This window comes from Diceros bicornis, chromosome 18 (assembly GCF_020826845.1).
Source record: "Diceros bicornis minor isolate mBicDic1 chromosome 18, mDicBic1.mat.cur, whole genome shotgun sequence".
Lineage (NCBI taxonomy): Eukaryota > Metazoa > Chordata > Mammalia > Perissodactyla > Rhinocerotidae > Diceros > Diceros bicornis.
In genome coordinates this window covers 61042178-61059196 of record NC_080757.1, presented here as the reverse complement: position 1 = coordinate 61059196, position 17019 = coordinate 61042178, and the positions used below count along the sequence as shown (strand labels likewise).

At 50.0% G+C, this 17019-nt stretch overlaps 2 protein-coding genes across 5 annotated transcripts in view; one reads left to right on the top strand and one right to left on the bottom strand.

The window, feature by feature from the left end:
- Positions 1–904: 904 nt before the first annotated feature.
- TSPAN10 (tetraspanin 10) lies at positions 905–5206 on the bottom strand. Its single transcript, XM_058562071.1, is given in 4 exon segments — positions 905–1292; positions 2737–2912; positions 2914–3354; positions 5150–5206. Coding segments are annotated over 4 exon segments (1062 nt in total).
- Positions 5207–10701: 5495 nt separating this feature from the next.
- The window catches only part of NPLOC4 (NPL4 homolog, ubiquitin recognition factor), a 66992-nt gene continuing 60674 nt past the window's right edge, over positions 10702–17019 (top strand). For 2 of the 4 annotated variants that reach the window (XM_058561863.1, XM_058561862.1), the window contains exons 1-2: positions 10704–10805; positions 14041–14121. In XM_058561863.1, coding sequence (XP_058417846.1) covers positions 10791–10805; positions 14041–14121 — 96 coding nt within the window. In that variant the 5' untranslated portion in view covers positions 10704–10790. Of the gene's footprint in view, positions 10806–14040; positions 14122–17019 lie in introns of all 4 variants that reach the window. The other 2 variants (XM_058561865.1, XM_058561864.1) reach the window with 2 other exon arrangements.

Below are 17019 nucleotides of genomic sequence, written 5' to 3'. Positions count from 1 at the left end.
TCAGTGATCCCATTTATGTGAAAGCCAGAAAAGGCCACACTAACCAAAGGTGATGAAGTCCAAGCAGGGGTGACCACAGGGAGAGGACGAGGAAGCCTGCTGGGGCTAGATCTTGACCTGGTGGTGGTTCCACAGGTGTTTAGATAGGTAAGAATTCCTCATGCTGCCCACTTAAGATTGGTGCAATTTACTGTATGAATGATACATCTCAGTAACATTTACTACCCTCCTCCCCAAAAAGCATCCTGGAGGGAGAGGCCTGGGCCTCACCCTCACCGCCACAATGGACAGGAAAGGGGGCGGTAGCCCCAGAGGAGGGCAGATGCCAGGCTGTGGTGAGGAGCTGGTCTCAGGAGTGGGCCTTGAAAGTGGGGGTCGGAGGCTGGCCTCAGAGGCAGGTGGGAGGTGGGCCTCAGAGGTGGGACCTCATAGGCGAGCCCAGAGTTGGGGGCTCAACAGCAAGGTTTCATCCAGTCCCCAACCCACCCCATTCTCCCTGCCAGCCAGGTGGCTTTGCCTGGCACCCTATGTGGGAGGCAGACGCTGGCCAGGCAGCACCTGTTGGGGGTCGGTCTACACTTAGTCCACAGTGGCACTTGCAAGTGAGCAGGAGTGCGAGTCGGTGGATCCAGGGGCAAAGCCTCCAAAACAGAGCAAAATCAAGCAGCCGCTAGGGACTCATTCTAGCCCGGCCTCAGGGAAACAACAGAACTGAGAAGGAAGCAGGCAGGCCGGGCCCTTGGGGATAGGGGACCCCAGGGAGCGGAGGCCCAGCAGGTGGAGGAGGCTTGGGTGTTCAAGGTTCACGTCCACAAGTACCCACACAGGTTACTCTGATGCCTTCCCTGGGAAGGGAGGGGAGGCCTGCAGCCCCAGACCCCATCCTGGTGCCCCCCGTCTTTTGTCACTCCTCCCAGTCATCCCCAGATGGCTTGGCAGAGGGCTGGGCATCAGGTCTGGAACTGCAGTGGACAGGCCTACCCTCCCCGTCCACTCCAGGGCTCTCTGCTGTCCCCTTGTAGCCAGCCAGGGCCAGCAGGAGCTCTGCCCCTTGGACCACCACGACCACAATCAAGTAGCCGCCCACAGCCCGGATATTCCCTCGCAGCCACTGTCAGAGTGGGGGGCCACAGCCCTCCGGGTGGACCACTGACTGAGCTGCATCCTCATCCAGGCCCAGGGCCCCAAGGCCACACTGCTCGTTGACAGAGGCTCCATCTTCCCAGGGGTTGATGCAGCAGGAGGCAGGAAGGCTGCAGGCCTGGACCCTGGGGGAGCTGCAGTTAAAGATCCTGCAGCATGCACGGGGTGTCAGGCTGGAGGGCAGTGCCCATTGTGCTGGGACCCAGTGCTGCATGGAGTGTCTCCCACCTACCTTCAAGCTTCCAGGGCCACACACACACACAGGCACACATGCATGCCCACACACTCGTGCACATGCACACATGCATGCATGCATATACACAGGCATGAATGCACACACATGCTGTGCACACATGCACACAGGCATGCATGTACACACATGCACATATGCACATGCACACATGCTTTGCACACTCAGACACACACACAATACCCAGCTTTCTATAATTGATCCTGGCATGTGGTAGCCCTCTGCACGTGCAGGCACGTGCAATAGCTTCCTGGCTAGAAGGGCCATATTTAATGAAATGGTGGAAGGGGAGACAAGCATTGATGAAGGGTGGAAATAAGATGGCCTGGCTCGAGAGATGCTGCTGAGTTGGTTTGAGCAGCAGAGCTGGAGCAGGAGAACGTGGGTTGAGGCCTGACAGAGGCCTCCATAGTGGCCAGCGGGTCGTAGCAGGGGAGTGAGGGCAGAACTGGACAGCCACAAGAGGTGGGAGGCTTGGGAGGAGCTCCCAGGACCGCCAAGGAGTGTTGCTCTAGTCACAGTCCCCAGTTGCCCTTGGCCTCCGACAGGTATCCAGGGCCCTGTGACCTGCAGTCTTGTGCCCCTCGCCCTCCCTCACAGGCACTGTCTCATCTCCCAGAAGAGTGGATCTCATAAGGCAGGGGCTTGAAGGACAGGTGGCCACAACACCACAGGGGGCTGCCACTGATCCAAGGTCACACACAGCCACCAAACAAGAACAACCCATGTGGATGCTTCTAGAGAGCCTGGCACACAGAAGGGCCCAACACATTTTAGTGACTGTTGGGTACAGATCGCTGGTTTTCAAGAGTCTCTGTGTGACTCCATCTCTCGTGGTCAGTTTCCCTTGGATACGCACACCAGGAAGGCCCAAGGGAGGGGCATATACCACCTGTTGTGGGCATCATGCAGAGAGTAGGTGCTGCCCTGGGTGTCTGTGCACTGGGGATAGTTGACAAAACAGATATCCTCGAGCAGAATGTAAAAAATATACTGCTTTGCATGCCTGAGCAGACAGCACTTAAACACACACAGTGGAGGGAGAACTGCAGAGTTGTGGTCCAGAACGACATCCAGAATTAACCTAAAAGTTACTTTCATTTGGCATTGAGGTGTTTTGTACGATGTCTTTACCAAAGAAAACCCCCCAAAAATGACTCTCTAAGTCTGCTGGCTGAGCTTCTCCATTAAGATCCCTGCGTGTCCACCTGGCTCTGGCTGGGCCCAAGTGTGTTCATGTGCATGTGTGCATACATGAGTGTATGCACACATGTGTGTGTGGGGCCCGACCTCCCCTCCAGCCCCGGGGACCCTGCTGGCTCCCTCTCAGGCTCCGGCACCACAGGTTCCACTGCCAGTCCTGGTAGGAGGTGGCCCCGCAGCACTGCAGCCCGAGCTGGACTTGGTCGATGAGGAAGCGCAGGTCTGCGTCGTCCTGGTAGTGGATGATGGCCACACGCAGGGCATGCTCCAGGCCATCCTGCAGTGGGCCCCAGAGGGCCACCACCAGGGCCCCCCACCACGGCCTCCAGCACCAGAAAAGCGAGAAGGCCCCCGGAGAAGCAGCGCAGCAGGCAGGCATTCTCGCAGAGGGTGCCCAGGCAGTCCGCCAGGCTTACTGCACTGACCGCCAGCCCCCCCAGCACCAGCCCCAGCATGGGGTCTGCAGGCAGGGGGCCTCCCCAACTATGTCCCAGAGACCCCCTGATGGCCAGGCCCCAGAGCCCAATGGCCAGGGCCAGCAGGCTGAGCAGAGAGAGGAGGAAGTTGGACAAGAAGGTCAGGCACTTGAGGTAACTGCTTACCCAGGGGAGGAAGGGGGCCAGGCCTCCTCTGAGGCCTCCCCCAAGGCCTCCCCCAACGCCTGCCCTCCAGGCCTGGCCCTCCTGGAGTGCTGGACCCAGGTGGCTTGAAGTGAGTGGGCTGTTCCCAGAGAGGGGTGGCTCCTGGCACCCAGCATCCTACAGAGTGAGGAGGACCAGGGAGACCTCACCATTACCACCCTATTCATATAGACCCCTGATAATAAGCAGGGAGGAACCCTCACAGCAAGGGATAGAGCCTACAGTGGGGAGGAAGCTGGACGGTAGAGGGGGAAGGGGTGCTCAGGGATCCTAGATGGCTGGGACATGGGAGCCTCCAGGCTTGTCCTGCTTGGCCATGCAGCAGAGGGGACAGTGAGGGACCCAGCTCCTTTAGAACAGGGAGAATACTACGCCCTGCAAGTCTGCGGTGGAGATTAAGCAAGGCGATTATGGGAAATGAGTGTTCCATCAAGGCACACCTCTCCCCTCTGCCCTCTGCACTTGTGTGATGAAAGATGCGGTCACCAGAGGCTTTTCCACCCAGGCCAGGGGTTGGCCCAAGTGACCACCTTTTCTGCCTCTGAAACCAGCCCTGATGTCCCAGGATCCACTCGGTTAGCCCCACTAACTGAGTGCAGATGCTGTGCTGGGCCCATGGCAGTGAGGGACAGGCCAGGGCCCCGGCCACCCAGCTCCCAGGACAGGGAGAAGGGCCACCAGGAGACCAGGGCTCTGTGGGATGTAGGCGCTTCCACCTCACCCTCTAGCAGGACACTCAGACAAGCCTGGGGGCCCCTGGCTGTACCAAGGTGAATAGTAAAGGGGTGCTGAATGTTGGGGACCTTTCCCCCCCTCAACTCCCCCACAGAGGAGTGGCTCATTGATCGGTGAGGTTTGGAGAAGCTGTGAATCCTGTTCTACTTGGCCCCTTAATGGACAATCTCAATTTCAGATCTCCCTGCCCCTTCCTCCTCACCCGACCCCCTTTCCCCGCAGGCAGGTGTGAGAGGGCCTTCTGGTCTCTCTCTGCAGGAGGAGAGGGACAGCCTGCCCCTGCCAGCCCCCGCTGGGGAGACCCACAGGCGCCCAGTTCTGCTGGTGATGAAATTTGCATGGGGGAAGGATTAGGAAGCCGCTGCCCCATCTGGGCAGGGGTCCCATTCCAGTCTCGTTTACCAGGAAGAAGCCCGTCCCCTCACCCCTCACCTGTCTGACTCTGCATTGATGCTTCATTTATTCTGAACTCAGAGCAGAGGAAAGGAGGGTTATTTATCAGCCCCCTAGACGCCAACAAGTCAGTAGGAGCAGAAGGACAAGCTGCTCCCAGGTTGGGTGGACTGGGGCTGGAGAGGCCATGGGAGTGGGCGTGGGCCGGGGAGGTCACCTTGAAGCTCCACGGTCCCGTGGGAGGGATGTTGGCCTTTAGTCCCTCCTGCACCCTGAGCCAGTGGTCTACCCAATCCCTTGTCCAGCAACCAGCACTGGGCTGAGCAAACAGGAGCAGTGGGGAAAGGGCCACAGGGGAGGTGAGAAGGCTGAGGGGCCTGGGGGGTGGGTCACAGGCGGAGGGGGACCAAGCCCTGGGTGTGCACTTTCCTCAGGGCATGGACACACCCCACACAGTGTCAAATGCAAAGACAAGGCTGGATCACATTTAAGAGTCTGAACAGGGTGCTGGGTGAGGTGAAGGCATCTGATTGGTAAAATCCCAACCCCAATCTTAGCAGCATCTCGTGGGCGTCCACCTCCTGGCTAACCCCAGGTAAAATCCCAACCCCAATCTTAGCAGCATCTCGTGGGCGTCCACCTCCTGGCTAACCCCAGCACACAGCAAGGCTTGTGGTGGGGCTGGGGACCTGGGTGGGCGAGAACTGGGCCCAGGGGCCTCCCACGGGCCCTAGGGCCGGGGACATCTCCAACTCCAGGTGAGGCCACCAAGGCGCTGGCTTACCTGGGACAGCAGGGGGCTCCCTTCCCCCTCTTCCATCCTCCACCAGGACAGGTGCATTGGTCCCCTGCCCAGCCTCTCTGGCTGGGACACCAGGGCTGGTGCTCCTGTGTCCCTGGCTGCTCTGTGAGCTGTGAGCACCCCCAGGACGCTGCAGTCACGACAGGATCATGTGAGGAGTCACATTTTAGGGCTTAAGACAGCCTCTGCTTGATGAGATGCAGACAATCTTTCTTCTCAAGCCCAGATTCTTGGCCTCACTCTGTGGATTCCCTGAAGTTCTACGCAGGCACGATGTGGGTGGGGCTGTCAGGGTGCTGGCTTCATGGCCATCACTACAGGACCCCAGGGTGGGCCTCAGCCTGGCAGGCTCACGGCTGTTCCATTAGCACACCCAGGAGATCAGACCCTTGTTCACAGGAACAGTCCCAGAGACCTGCCCGCAGCTAAATGCCAGTTTATTCCCCTGATTTATTCATGGTAAGAATGAGACAATATCTACTGGCCAGCTCACGTCCTTCTTGGTTTTGTGGTACCTGGGCTCCCCCACCCTCTGAACTTTTCAGGGGCAGGATTTTGTCGTGGGCACCATTGTGCCCTAGTGCCGGGAAGGACCCTGGCCACAGATCCACCAAGTGGACGGACAGAGGGTGTGCTTGAGACTCTGACTGTTTCATCTGGTCCTCTCTCAGTGGCTTGGACAGTGGTGGGAAGGAAAGCTCAGAGCAGATTCCCACCTACTTGGGCATGCATGTTCCCACACCTCCCTTGTTCCGTTTGTGAGGTTATAATGTGTATGTCAGTTGTTGGCTTCTGGGCACCTCTGGACGTCGTTGGGACAGAGACTGGGAGGATACCCTCTGCACATGTGTGTTTTCATGGCGGGAGAGAGGGTGACCTCTCGGGGCACGCCTCCTGCCCCATCCCATCTCTACCATCCTCCCCTGTGGGGTTTAGCGTTCAGCCTCTCTTCCTTGCTTTACCTGCCACTTTATAATCCAGCCACATGGCTGCTTGCTCGCCCCAAATGGCCCCACACTGGTGTGACCTGACCTTTGCTGTCCCTCGAAATCTCCTCCCTGTATCCAGCTCCAGACCACCCCCTGCCCAGGGAGCCTTCCCTCTTCTGGGCTTTTGGAGCACTTTTCGCTTCTACTCTAATGTGCTCGATTTTGCTTTGTTTACTAGTTATCTCTGTTTTTGCTTCATGTTCCCCCACGAGCTTCCCACAGGACAACCACAGGCTGAGCCTGGCCTAAGTTTCTGACAGGCAGGATTGTGAGCCAAGGAAGCCGTTGTTGTTTTAAGCCACTAGGTTTGGAGAGAGCTCATTACACAGCATTACTGTGACAAGAGATAACTGATACAAGGTTTTGTTCTATGTCAGGACTGTTCTGAGCCCTGGTCATACAGCTGTGAGAAAACCTGACAATCCCCAGTCACCAGGAGCTTACATTCTAGTACAGGGAAGTCATAAAGTAAGTGAATAAATAAGTAAATATAAGCTATTTTTTATGGTCATAAGAGTTATGAAGCAAGGAAAGGGAGATAAAGAGTGTGGGGTGGTGGTATCTTATATAAGGTGATCATGGAGGGCCTCACTGTGAGAAGACATCTGGCTCTGAGGCAAATATATACCCAAAAGAATTTTAAACAAGGACTCAAAGAAATATATATATATATATGCATTTTCAAGGCAGCATTATTTGCAGTTGCCAAAAGGTGGAAACAACCCAGATGTCTATCAACAAAGAATGGATAAACAAAATGTGGTCTTTGCACACAGTGGAATATATTCAGCCATAAAAAGGAATGAAGCACTGATACACACTATAACACGGATGAACCTTGAAAATATTACCCTCAGTTGAAACAAGCCAAACACAAAAGTCCACATATCATATAATTCCCTTTATACAAAATATTCAGAATAGGTAAAGCCATGGAGACAGAATGAAGATTGGTGGTTGCCAGGGGCTAGGAGTGGGGAGAGAGCTACTGCTGAGTAGGATGAGTTTCCTTTTGGGGTGATGAAAATACTTTAGGACTAGATAGAGGAGGTGGTTGTACAACATTGCGAATGCACTAAATGCTATTGATTTTTTCACTTTAAAATGATTAATTGTATGTCATGTGAATTTCACGTCAATTAAAAAAAATAAGATGATGATTACTGAAAAGAAACCTAAGGAAGCAAGGAAACAAGCCATATGGATTTTCTCAGGTCGAGTCCCCTGAGAGGCCCACTCTGAGAAGGTGACCAGGGAGTGCTCTCAGGATCCACATCTGCCAAGGAGGCAGGACTGGGTGGAGGGAGAAGGTGAGCTGTCAGGCAGTCACAACAAAGGCCTCGGTGATCCCATGAGGAGCTCTGAAGCTGGGATGGCCTGCAGAGTTGTCCTAAATTGAGACAAGGGGCTGGGCCTTGATAGCCATCCACTGTTGTTGGGCAGGGGCTGCCTGGGGACTGGACAGTGATCTGCGGCAAGGGCAGTTCAGCCGCTCACACTTTCAGCAGCTTCAGTCTAAGTGTGGGTCTGGGCGGTGCTCCCAGCACACACGACACGGCCATGTGCTGGAAGAGCGTTCAGGCATGGGAAGTGCCTTAGGTGGGAGCAAGCCTGGTAAGTTTGAAGCAGGATGGATTTTGCTCCAAGTGAGATGGGGAGATGAAGGGCGTCGAGTAGAGAAGCATCTTGACCTGACTCATGCTTTAAAAGGCCCACTCAGGCTGCTGAGCTGTGGGCAGAAGGTCAGGGCAAGGACGGGAGCTGGAGATTAGACCTTGTAGTCAAATCATCACTCACCTCTTCCCCGAAGGTGACACACCAAAGCTGCATCTGGCTCCAAAGCCACGCTCTCAGGTTGACGGCCATCACCTCTCCAGCTCCATCGTAGTCCTGTCCTGATACTGGATGAAATTATAGTCACCGCCACGGTTGTGGGCTGAATTGTGTTCCCTCAAATTCACATGTTGAAGTTCCAACCCCAGTACCTCGAATGTGACTTGGAGAAAGGGCCTTTGAAGAGATAATTAACTTAAAATGAGGCCATTGAGGTGGGCCTGACTCCAATATCCTTTTTTAAAATTTTTTTGTGAGGAAAATCAGCCCTGAGCTAACATCTGCCAATCTTCCTCTTTTTGCTGAGGAAGACTGGTCCTGGGCTAACATCTGTGCCCATCCTCCTCCACTTTATATGGGACGCCGCCACCGCATAGCCTGACAAGCGGTGCCTCAGTGCGCGCCCAGGATCCGAACCTGGGTCGCCAGCAGCGGAGCGCGCGCACTTAACTGCTACGCCACAGGGCTGGCTCTCCAATATCCTTATAAGAAGAGGAAATTGGGACTCATGGAGAGACACCAGGGATGTTTGAACACAGAGGAAGGATACAGGGAGAAGGCAACTGTCTGCAAGCCAAGGGGAGAGGCCTCAGAGAAATCCTCACAATCTGGCTGTCACCTTGATCACGGACTCCCAGCCTCCAGAACTGTGAGAAAATAAATTTAAGCCACCCAGTCTGTGGTATTTTGTTACGGCAGCAACCAGAAAACTAATACAACTAAGATAACTTTAAAAAATCAATATAATACCCTCACAATAACATAATAGAGGTTAAAAAGTAAGCAGTGTGTCATAGAATAACGTGTCTGTCATCAGGCAGTGCTCAAACACGACCACAGCAGGAGACATCATGAAGAAGACACAGCAGTGCCCTTCTGTATAAGGGGTACCTTTGGTTATAAGAGAAGCAAGAAGATCCGAGGCCATGCCGTCCGTACAAGAAGAACAGGGAAAGTAGTAAGTAGAAGGATGTATGTCAGCAGAAGGAAAACCAGTCCTTCGGGCAGCCTACCAGCTCTTCCTCCAATGTCTGTCCTGGGTCCAGCCACCTCTCCACCTTCGCTGCCACCATGAACTGTCCTCTGGACTCTCACATCAGTCTCCTCCAGGGTCTCCTTGCTTCTCCTCCTCGCCCTTCCCCACTGTCTCTTCTCCACTCAGCCTCCAGAAGAATCCTAAAATGTAGAGCTCATCTCCTCTGCTCTCACTCATATATGTTCAGGCTCTCACCCCTCTAAAGGCTTCCTAACACACCTAGAGCAGAACCTGAGGCTTCTGCATGTCTGACGTGGCTCTTCCTGACCCTGCCCTCCCTTGCCCTCACTCACTGCACTCAGCCACACCAGCCCCTGTGCTGTTCTTGGAGCATCCCAGCACTTCTCAGGCCCCTGGACCTTGGCACATGCTTCCCCTCATTCTATTCCACTCTCCCTCAGATACCTGCAAGGCTCATTCATCTGGGACCTGCTCAAACCTCATCTCAGAGAGGTCTTTCTTGACCATCTTATTCAAAACAGCCCGTACCACCCTCCGTCCCCTCTCCTGCTTTGGTTGTCAGCCTGGCGCTTGTCATCACCTGACATTACCTATTCATTTATATGTTGATCTGTTGACGTCTGCCTTCTGCTAGTAGATTCCACCAGGGCAGGGATCTACCTCTTTACAGCTCTATCCCCAGCACTAGAGCCATGCCACCCACAAAATAGACACTTAATAAATATTTGTTGATGGACTGAATAAGCCAAGTTCAAATAACTACTGGAACTGAGGTTACGGAACAGAATGTGTCATAAACACTGACTTTGTAGCAGTAATAACAAAATCAGTGAAATTAAGAGGCGGGGATGGGGAGGAAATGTTAGTAACAATTTCCTAACTTTTTTCAGCACAGGAGATAAACAAATACAATCAGAAATCGAAACATGGGGTTAAAAACATAGATTTTAGCCTCTTAGGGCTTTTCATAACTTTTTTTCACAATCATATGCAAGGTGAGCTACGAAATTTGCAGGGCCCAGTGCAAAATGAAACTGTAGAGCTCCTTGTTGAAAATTACTAAAAATTTCGAGACGGTCACAGCAGAGCATTAAGCCAAGCATGAGGCCCATCTGAGTGGCAGAGGTGGGTGCCCGTGAAGCTGGCCCTGGCGGCATACTTTAGGATATTATATCTCTGTGGCAAAGAAACATTTATCTAAAACGCAGTCTAAATTCATTTGTTTCTCTTATGTTAGATTCGGGGGAAATGCCGTCTTTTTTTATAGCATAAAGGTATGACGTCAAGTTCCTGAAATTATTTCTCTATTTATATGTGACTATCGAGATGTACAGAATGCCACTTTCCCCAATTGTAACCCACCGATGGTTATTTCTGGGTGAGATTGGGATACTTGCTTTTGTTTCTTTGGCCTGTTCTGTATTGCTTGGACTTTTTAACAAGGAGCATATGTTTTTTAATAAACTCATCTTTCAGAGAGTTTCTTTACCGTGTGGCCAGGTGGGGGCGCAGGGCCGCGCGCGAGGCGGGGAAGGGGCGCGGCCGCAGGGCTCGGGGCCTCCCTGCGCATGCGTGGGCCGTTGGTGGGTCCGGAACGTGGTTTCGGGGTTGCGCGGCCGGCGGAGCGCGTTGCGCCAGCACCGGACGTCGCGGCTGAGGCGGCCGGGCGGCGAAGCTGGAGCGGCGGTGGAGGCGGCGGCGGGAGGCCGGGGCCGGGGCTGAGGCCGGGGCCGGGGCTGCGAGGCCCGTGGGGCGACAGGCGGCGGCGGTCCGGGGCTCGAGCCCGGAGGCGGGAGCGGCCGCCATGGCCGAGAGCATCGTGAGTCGGGCGGCCGGGCGGGCGCGAGCGGGGCGCCGGGATGAGGCAGCAGATTTGCCGGCGCGGCCTGCGGGGAGTGGGCCATGGCGGGAGACTTGCGGGCGCCCTGCAGGGGCTCGGCTCCTCGGAGCGGGACGGCGGCCTCCTTGCTTCTCGCCGGCCGGCCGGTGCCTCGTCGCGGGCGCCGGGAGCAGGGCGCTGCCCACCGGCGGGCGCGGAGCCCTTCACCGCAGGGAGCGCAGGGGGACTTGGTGGCCCGGACGCCTGACAGCTGCTCGTCGGTGGAGCAGCGTCCGAAAGGCTGATGCGCTTCTACCCGAGTTGGGAGCCGGCACACTCCCTTCTTCCCCCTCACAGTAAAAAAGTCAGTGAAAATCAGGAAAAACCGGCGCGCGTTAACCCGTGCAAAGTTTCCCTCAAAAGTAATGTGGCAGGAAGACAAACCAATAGAGCAGTTGGACGGAAGAATTTTGTTGACATTCGGGAATATTTGGGATTTCGCGGGGAAGCAGAGCAGTATGGGTGCTTTCGCCGTGGGACGGCAGCTGCAGCCTCGCCAGGTGCCCGATGGCCTTGACCCTCCTTTCTGGGTGTCCCGGGCCTGCGGGAATTTGCCTCTGATGCCTCCTCCGCACTCGGCTCTCCAGGGGCTCGGGCGTCCCCTCCGCCCGCGTTTCCCGACCCGGAGATGAGCACAGGGAACAAGTGACCCGAGAGAACTTGCTCTTTTTAAAATAAGATTTACCAATCATTGGTGACTTCTCCTAGAAATAGATTAAGAATTAGCACTCAAATCTGCTTCCAGACTTTGTCTTGACTGTAGTACTTGTAGCTGAACTAAAGTGATCGCGGACGCGTGAGTTGTTTTTTGGACAAGGCCATTTTTCTTCTAGGGTGTATAAGGCTACGTGCACGCTGACAGCGTGGGTCTCTTATCGAATTTCTCATATTGTGAGGAATTAAAACACATCCTTCTTCTGAAATTGATTACAAAACTTATTTTGAATTTAGAAAGAGGTCTTCTAAAAATTTCTGTGGGCTGATTTTTATCTCATCAGTTTTTTGACTTTCCCAAGAAGTATTCTGGGCTCGTTTTCTTACAAATAGGGAAACCTAAGTTACCAAGAGGCTGTGTGTCTGTGTTGCTAGGTCTGTCTTTTCTTATGTATTTAATTTTGTAGCCTGTGTCAGAGGCCAAGCCAGAAGTTCCCTCAGTACAAGTTATGTTTGTCTCTTGGAGTTAACTACTCGACTTGGCTTGGAAACCTGGACTGCCATGCCCTGTTGTACAGGATCGAGTAGAATGACTTCATAAGCTTTAGAACTCTCCAGAAATGTGTAAGCCTGACCTTTAGTCTTTCAAGGAGTAGAGTGTCATGCTCTGGTTCCTAAGTGATCAATCAAAGGCATGGTCACAGAACGAGAAACAGAGCTCTTCAATTCTTAACAAGCCTCAATAGTGGAGACAGATTTCAGAAACAAATAAATGGAATTATTTACCTAATGCCCATGCTGCGTATTATGAAACATTTTTCTGAGTGTTGAATCCAGAGTGTAGTGTACTAGAAATCAAAAGTTAAAAGAATTTGTACTTGCACTCCACAGGTTAAACAGGTGTAGGTAAGAAGCCAAAAGAAAATATTTTATCAATTGGGACTCTTAACAATTGGGCCTTCATAAGGATTATTTGAAACAAAATCTTAAAAATTGAGAATTTGGGGGCAAAGCCTTTTTAGTCAAGTGAAAGTTATTAGAAAATGAGCAAGACAGAGTGCAGCTATTTTAGGAAAATCTAGATTATCCTTAATTTGTTTGATAAAAGCAGACAATAGATTGAAAGCCATTGTGGCATTTTGTCTTGTATCAATGAAAATCTCTTTTCGGAAACAACTGCTTGTGGCTGGTGACATTTTTCATCTGTATAGTGTTGTTTTAAATACAATGCACAGTGTGGTAATTGCTGAGAGGAGAACCTGCAACATGAGTGCTTCCACCCATTCCTGTCTGACTTTCCTCCCACCCGTCAGGTGTCCTGTGTGTGGCAGGGCATGTTGTGTCTTGCCCCCTGACTGAAGCAGGAGCCTCTGCAGTTGGCCACATGTGATAGCTCACCCTCAGAAGGGCTTTGATCAGCGTCAAGATCAAGTGCCGTAAAGTGGAGCTCTTCGTCCAGTAATCTTCCAGGCCTGCTAACTATTCAGCCACAAAACAATTTTTTAAAATCTTGCCAACTTTTATCACGTGTTAAGCACCTTTATTTCTTTTATTTTAATCTTTTTATTAAAAGTAAATAACAAATTAGAATATTTCTTACAATTCTTTTAAATCAGTCTAATGTCTGTATATAGATCCTGGAATACTGTGAGACCTTTTTTACTTTTTTTTAATTAATTTATTTTTTTTGGTGAGGAAGATTAGCCGTGAGCTAACATCTGATGCTTCTTTTTGCTGAGGAAGACTGGCCCTGGGCTAACATCCGTGCCCATCTTCCTCTACTTTATATGGAATGCTGCCACAGCATGGCTTGACAAGCAGCACGTCGGTGCGTGCCTGGGATCTGAACTGGCGAACCCCAGGCCGCTGCAGCGGAGCACGCGCACTTAACCGCTGTGCCATTGGCCCGGCCCCTGTGAGACCTTTTTTAAAGAACCCAGTCATTCATGATTCATGATAGGATTTTCTTCTGTTTTTTTTTTTTTTTTGTAAATCTGAAGAGAAAAATGTTAGTGTTGCAAATACACTCTTAATAAGTAATGGTTACAAATTGGAGTTGTGTTTTTCTGAGTGAAGCGATAAGAGTGAGAATCAGGGCAGTACTCTCAGGAAGACCTCCCATATGTTGATGAATCTCATACCTCTGCTTCATCTTCTAGAAATTTTGGTTGGTTATCGCAAGGGGAGGGTTGAGGTTTGGCTTTAAGTTTCAGTGACCCAGATGTTGAAAGACTACAGATGTTAGTCTCAATAATAGATCAGGGGCCGGCCCCGTGGCTTAGCGGTTAAGTGCGCGAGGTCCGCTGCTGGCGGCCCAGGTTCGGATCCCGGGCGCGCACCGACCCACCGCTTCTCCGGCCATGCTGAGGCCGTGTCCCACATACAGCAACTAGAAGGATGTGCAGCTATGACATACACCTATCTGCTGGGGCTTTGGGGGAAAAATAAATAAATAAATAAAATTATAAATAGATCAGAACCTTACTAGTCTGTGCAGTAGCTGTCTCATCTCGTTTAACAGATAATTCGTGTTCAGTCTCCGGATGGGGTGAAGCGGATCACAGCAACGAAGAGGGAAACGGCTGCAACATTTTTGAAAAAGGTACCTGTGGCCTGGGTATTTACCTTTCAGGATCTTCTTCATCTTCCACTGTTATTCCCTTCCCATTCTGTACCTTTTCTCTTTTCCTCATTTCCTGATTCCGCCCACTCCCAAGTTCAGTCTCTTGCATTGCATAATAGAGAAAATCCATCATGATTGGTTGGATTGATACAGCATCAGGTTATGTCACGGCTGACTGCTTACAATTGTAGGACCAAAGGCTCAAAGGTAAGTAAAAGTATTTCATAGGAGTAATATTTATGGCAGTGAAAAACTTGAATTGTCCATCAAAGGGGAATTGTTAAAAACATGTATAGAAAGATCCCACTTTGTTCTTAAAAAATTAACACCATATAACACACATCTGTTTTGTGAGCACAGAATGTGATGTGAAAGAGCACAAGCCAGACTTAAAAGGGGTAACTTTGGGAGGAGAGGCCTGCAGTAAGGAGAGTGGCTTTTGCTTTATACTTCATACCAGAGACCAGCAAACTATGGCTCAAGGACTGGCTGCTTATTTTTGTAAATAAAGTTTTATTGAAATACAGCCACACTCATTAGTTTATGTTTAAACCATTGGTTTATTGTGTGGCTGCTTTTGAGCTCCAATGGCAGGGATGGGTAGTTGGAACAGAGACCGTATGGCCTGCAAAGCCAAAAATATTTACTGCCTGGCCCTTTACAGAAAAAGTTTACCAACATCTACTTTATACATTTTATGATGTTTTTTGAATTTGTTGCAAGCAGGTGTTACCTTTGTAATGATAAAAAATATTGTTTGTCATTTTTCATAAGCAAAAGAAATCATAGGATCATAGACTGTTAGAGCCAGAGGGAATTTTAGGTGTCATATAGTCCAATTTTTTTATTTTCACAAAGGTGGAAATTGAAGGCCAAGGGAGTCAAGAGATTTGCTGAGGATCACACTGGGCCTGGGAGCTGTTAGTGTAGCCACAACTCTTATTTGGGAAATTTGGTTTCTAAAACGTAGTTGCTGTCATGATTCCAATAGTACTGCTTAAGGTACTATCTTTATAAGAATAAAAGGAAGAAGAATTAGGTGCAATAGATAACAGAAAGAGAATCTCTGAGTCTTCAAGAAAGTTTTAATATCCTACTTTTTGCTCTTTTAGTAGCACGCTCTTAGGGATGGTGCTAGGATACGGTAAGTGCTAGAATTCTTGAGAGATCATCTGGACAAAGATTAAGAGTTAAGTAGCTATTGCTTTGACAATTGTGTGGATAAAACACCAGACATAAGAGAACTGCATCCAGTTGTTCTTTACTTTTCTGAGGCTTTGTGATAGGGAAAATTTTTAACTTAAGTCTATAGTAACCATGTAGAGATATGATTTTGTTTTTAACCTTAGATTTTTGTGCTTAGTATCAAATGTAGTCAAATGGGTTAAATTCAGAAGATTTTAGCAAAACCTAGAAATATGACACTGTAGTTCTGACTTCTGTTTGCTTCAGAAATATTCCTGAAATCCTAGTATTTCCCTCTGGGTAGTTCATTGTTGCCTCACCTAGGGAAATACAGACACAACAGCTAGTCATTGGAAGTGGTTGGAGTTGGGGGGAGATATGGTTTAGTTTTGACTGCTTGATCGTTGAAGCCATAAGCAACACAGTAGTCATTGCTTAGAAGAAATTTTCTTGGGAATACTCAAAAACAAACACATTTATTACTCTGAAATATGTTTCCCCTCAAATGAAAATCCTGTCGTCTGATTATAAAAATAATATGGATGAATTATAAAAGGCTCAAACAATACAGAAAAGTATGAAGAAGCAAGTAGGAATCATTTGAAATTATATTGCCCAGAAATAACTGTTAACATGGCATGTCTCTGTGTGTGCACGTGTGTGCACACGTGTGCACACACATAGACAAACACATACCCCTACGTACATATGTACACATCCTTTTACCAAAATGGCATCATACTGTACTATTGCTGTGTTTCATCAAATCTAAGGCATTATTGAGTTTAAGGAGAAACATTTATGTATCACCAAGAAAGAAAAAAATGCTGTCACACCTGCTTTCCTTTGTCATTTAGAATTTTATACTTACGTAAAGTGCTTTTTTAGACTTATTTGGAAATAATTTATTTTAACCACATATTATTTTTATGTATGCATAAGAATGAAAATCTCAGTAAAATTAATTGAGTAGGATCTCCCTACAACATCACATTCAGAGTCCAGTCCTTCTGAACCATTTTTGACTCAGCTGTCAGTGTCTTACCACAGAGGGTCATTGTCTGCACTGTCAGGAGGGTCAGTGTGCCACCTGCTGACACCCGTTCTGCAGGTGCTGGTGCTGGGATTCTTTCCGTCTTACCAGTAGCTTGACAACCAAGATTCCTGTTCCTTCCTTGATTGATCATTAAATGGCTTGTTCGAGAGAAATGGTGAGGGGTGGCAGTTGTCCAGTCATGCCACCTGGGTGACAAGTTTACATGAGCCTAGACAGTGACCTGTGTGTCAGTCCTGGTGCCCTGCAGGCAAAAACTGTAAGACAGTGTTGCTCTTAAGATGCATCCATTTCAAAGATGTTAAAATCTTATCATATGATAATTTGTAACCTGCTTTTTTTCCACTTGACGGTAGGTTATGGACACGGTTCTATGTCAATAAATGTAGATTTACATCTTTTTTTTTTATTGTGATAAAAAATAACCCATAACATAACATTTGCCATCTAAACCATTAAGTGTATGGTTCAGTAGTGTTAAGTACGTTCAGATTGTTGTGCAACCATCACTACCATCCATCTCCAGAACTTTTTTGTCTTGCAAATCTGAAACTCTGTACCCATTAAACAACAGCTCCCCTTCTTCTCCTTCCCCCAGCCCTTGGTAACTACCATCCTACTCTCTGTCTTTGTGAATT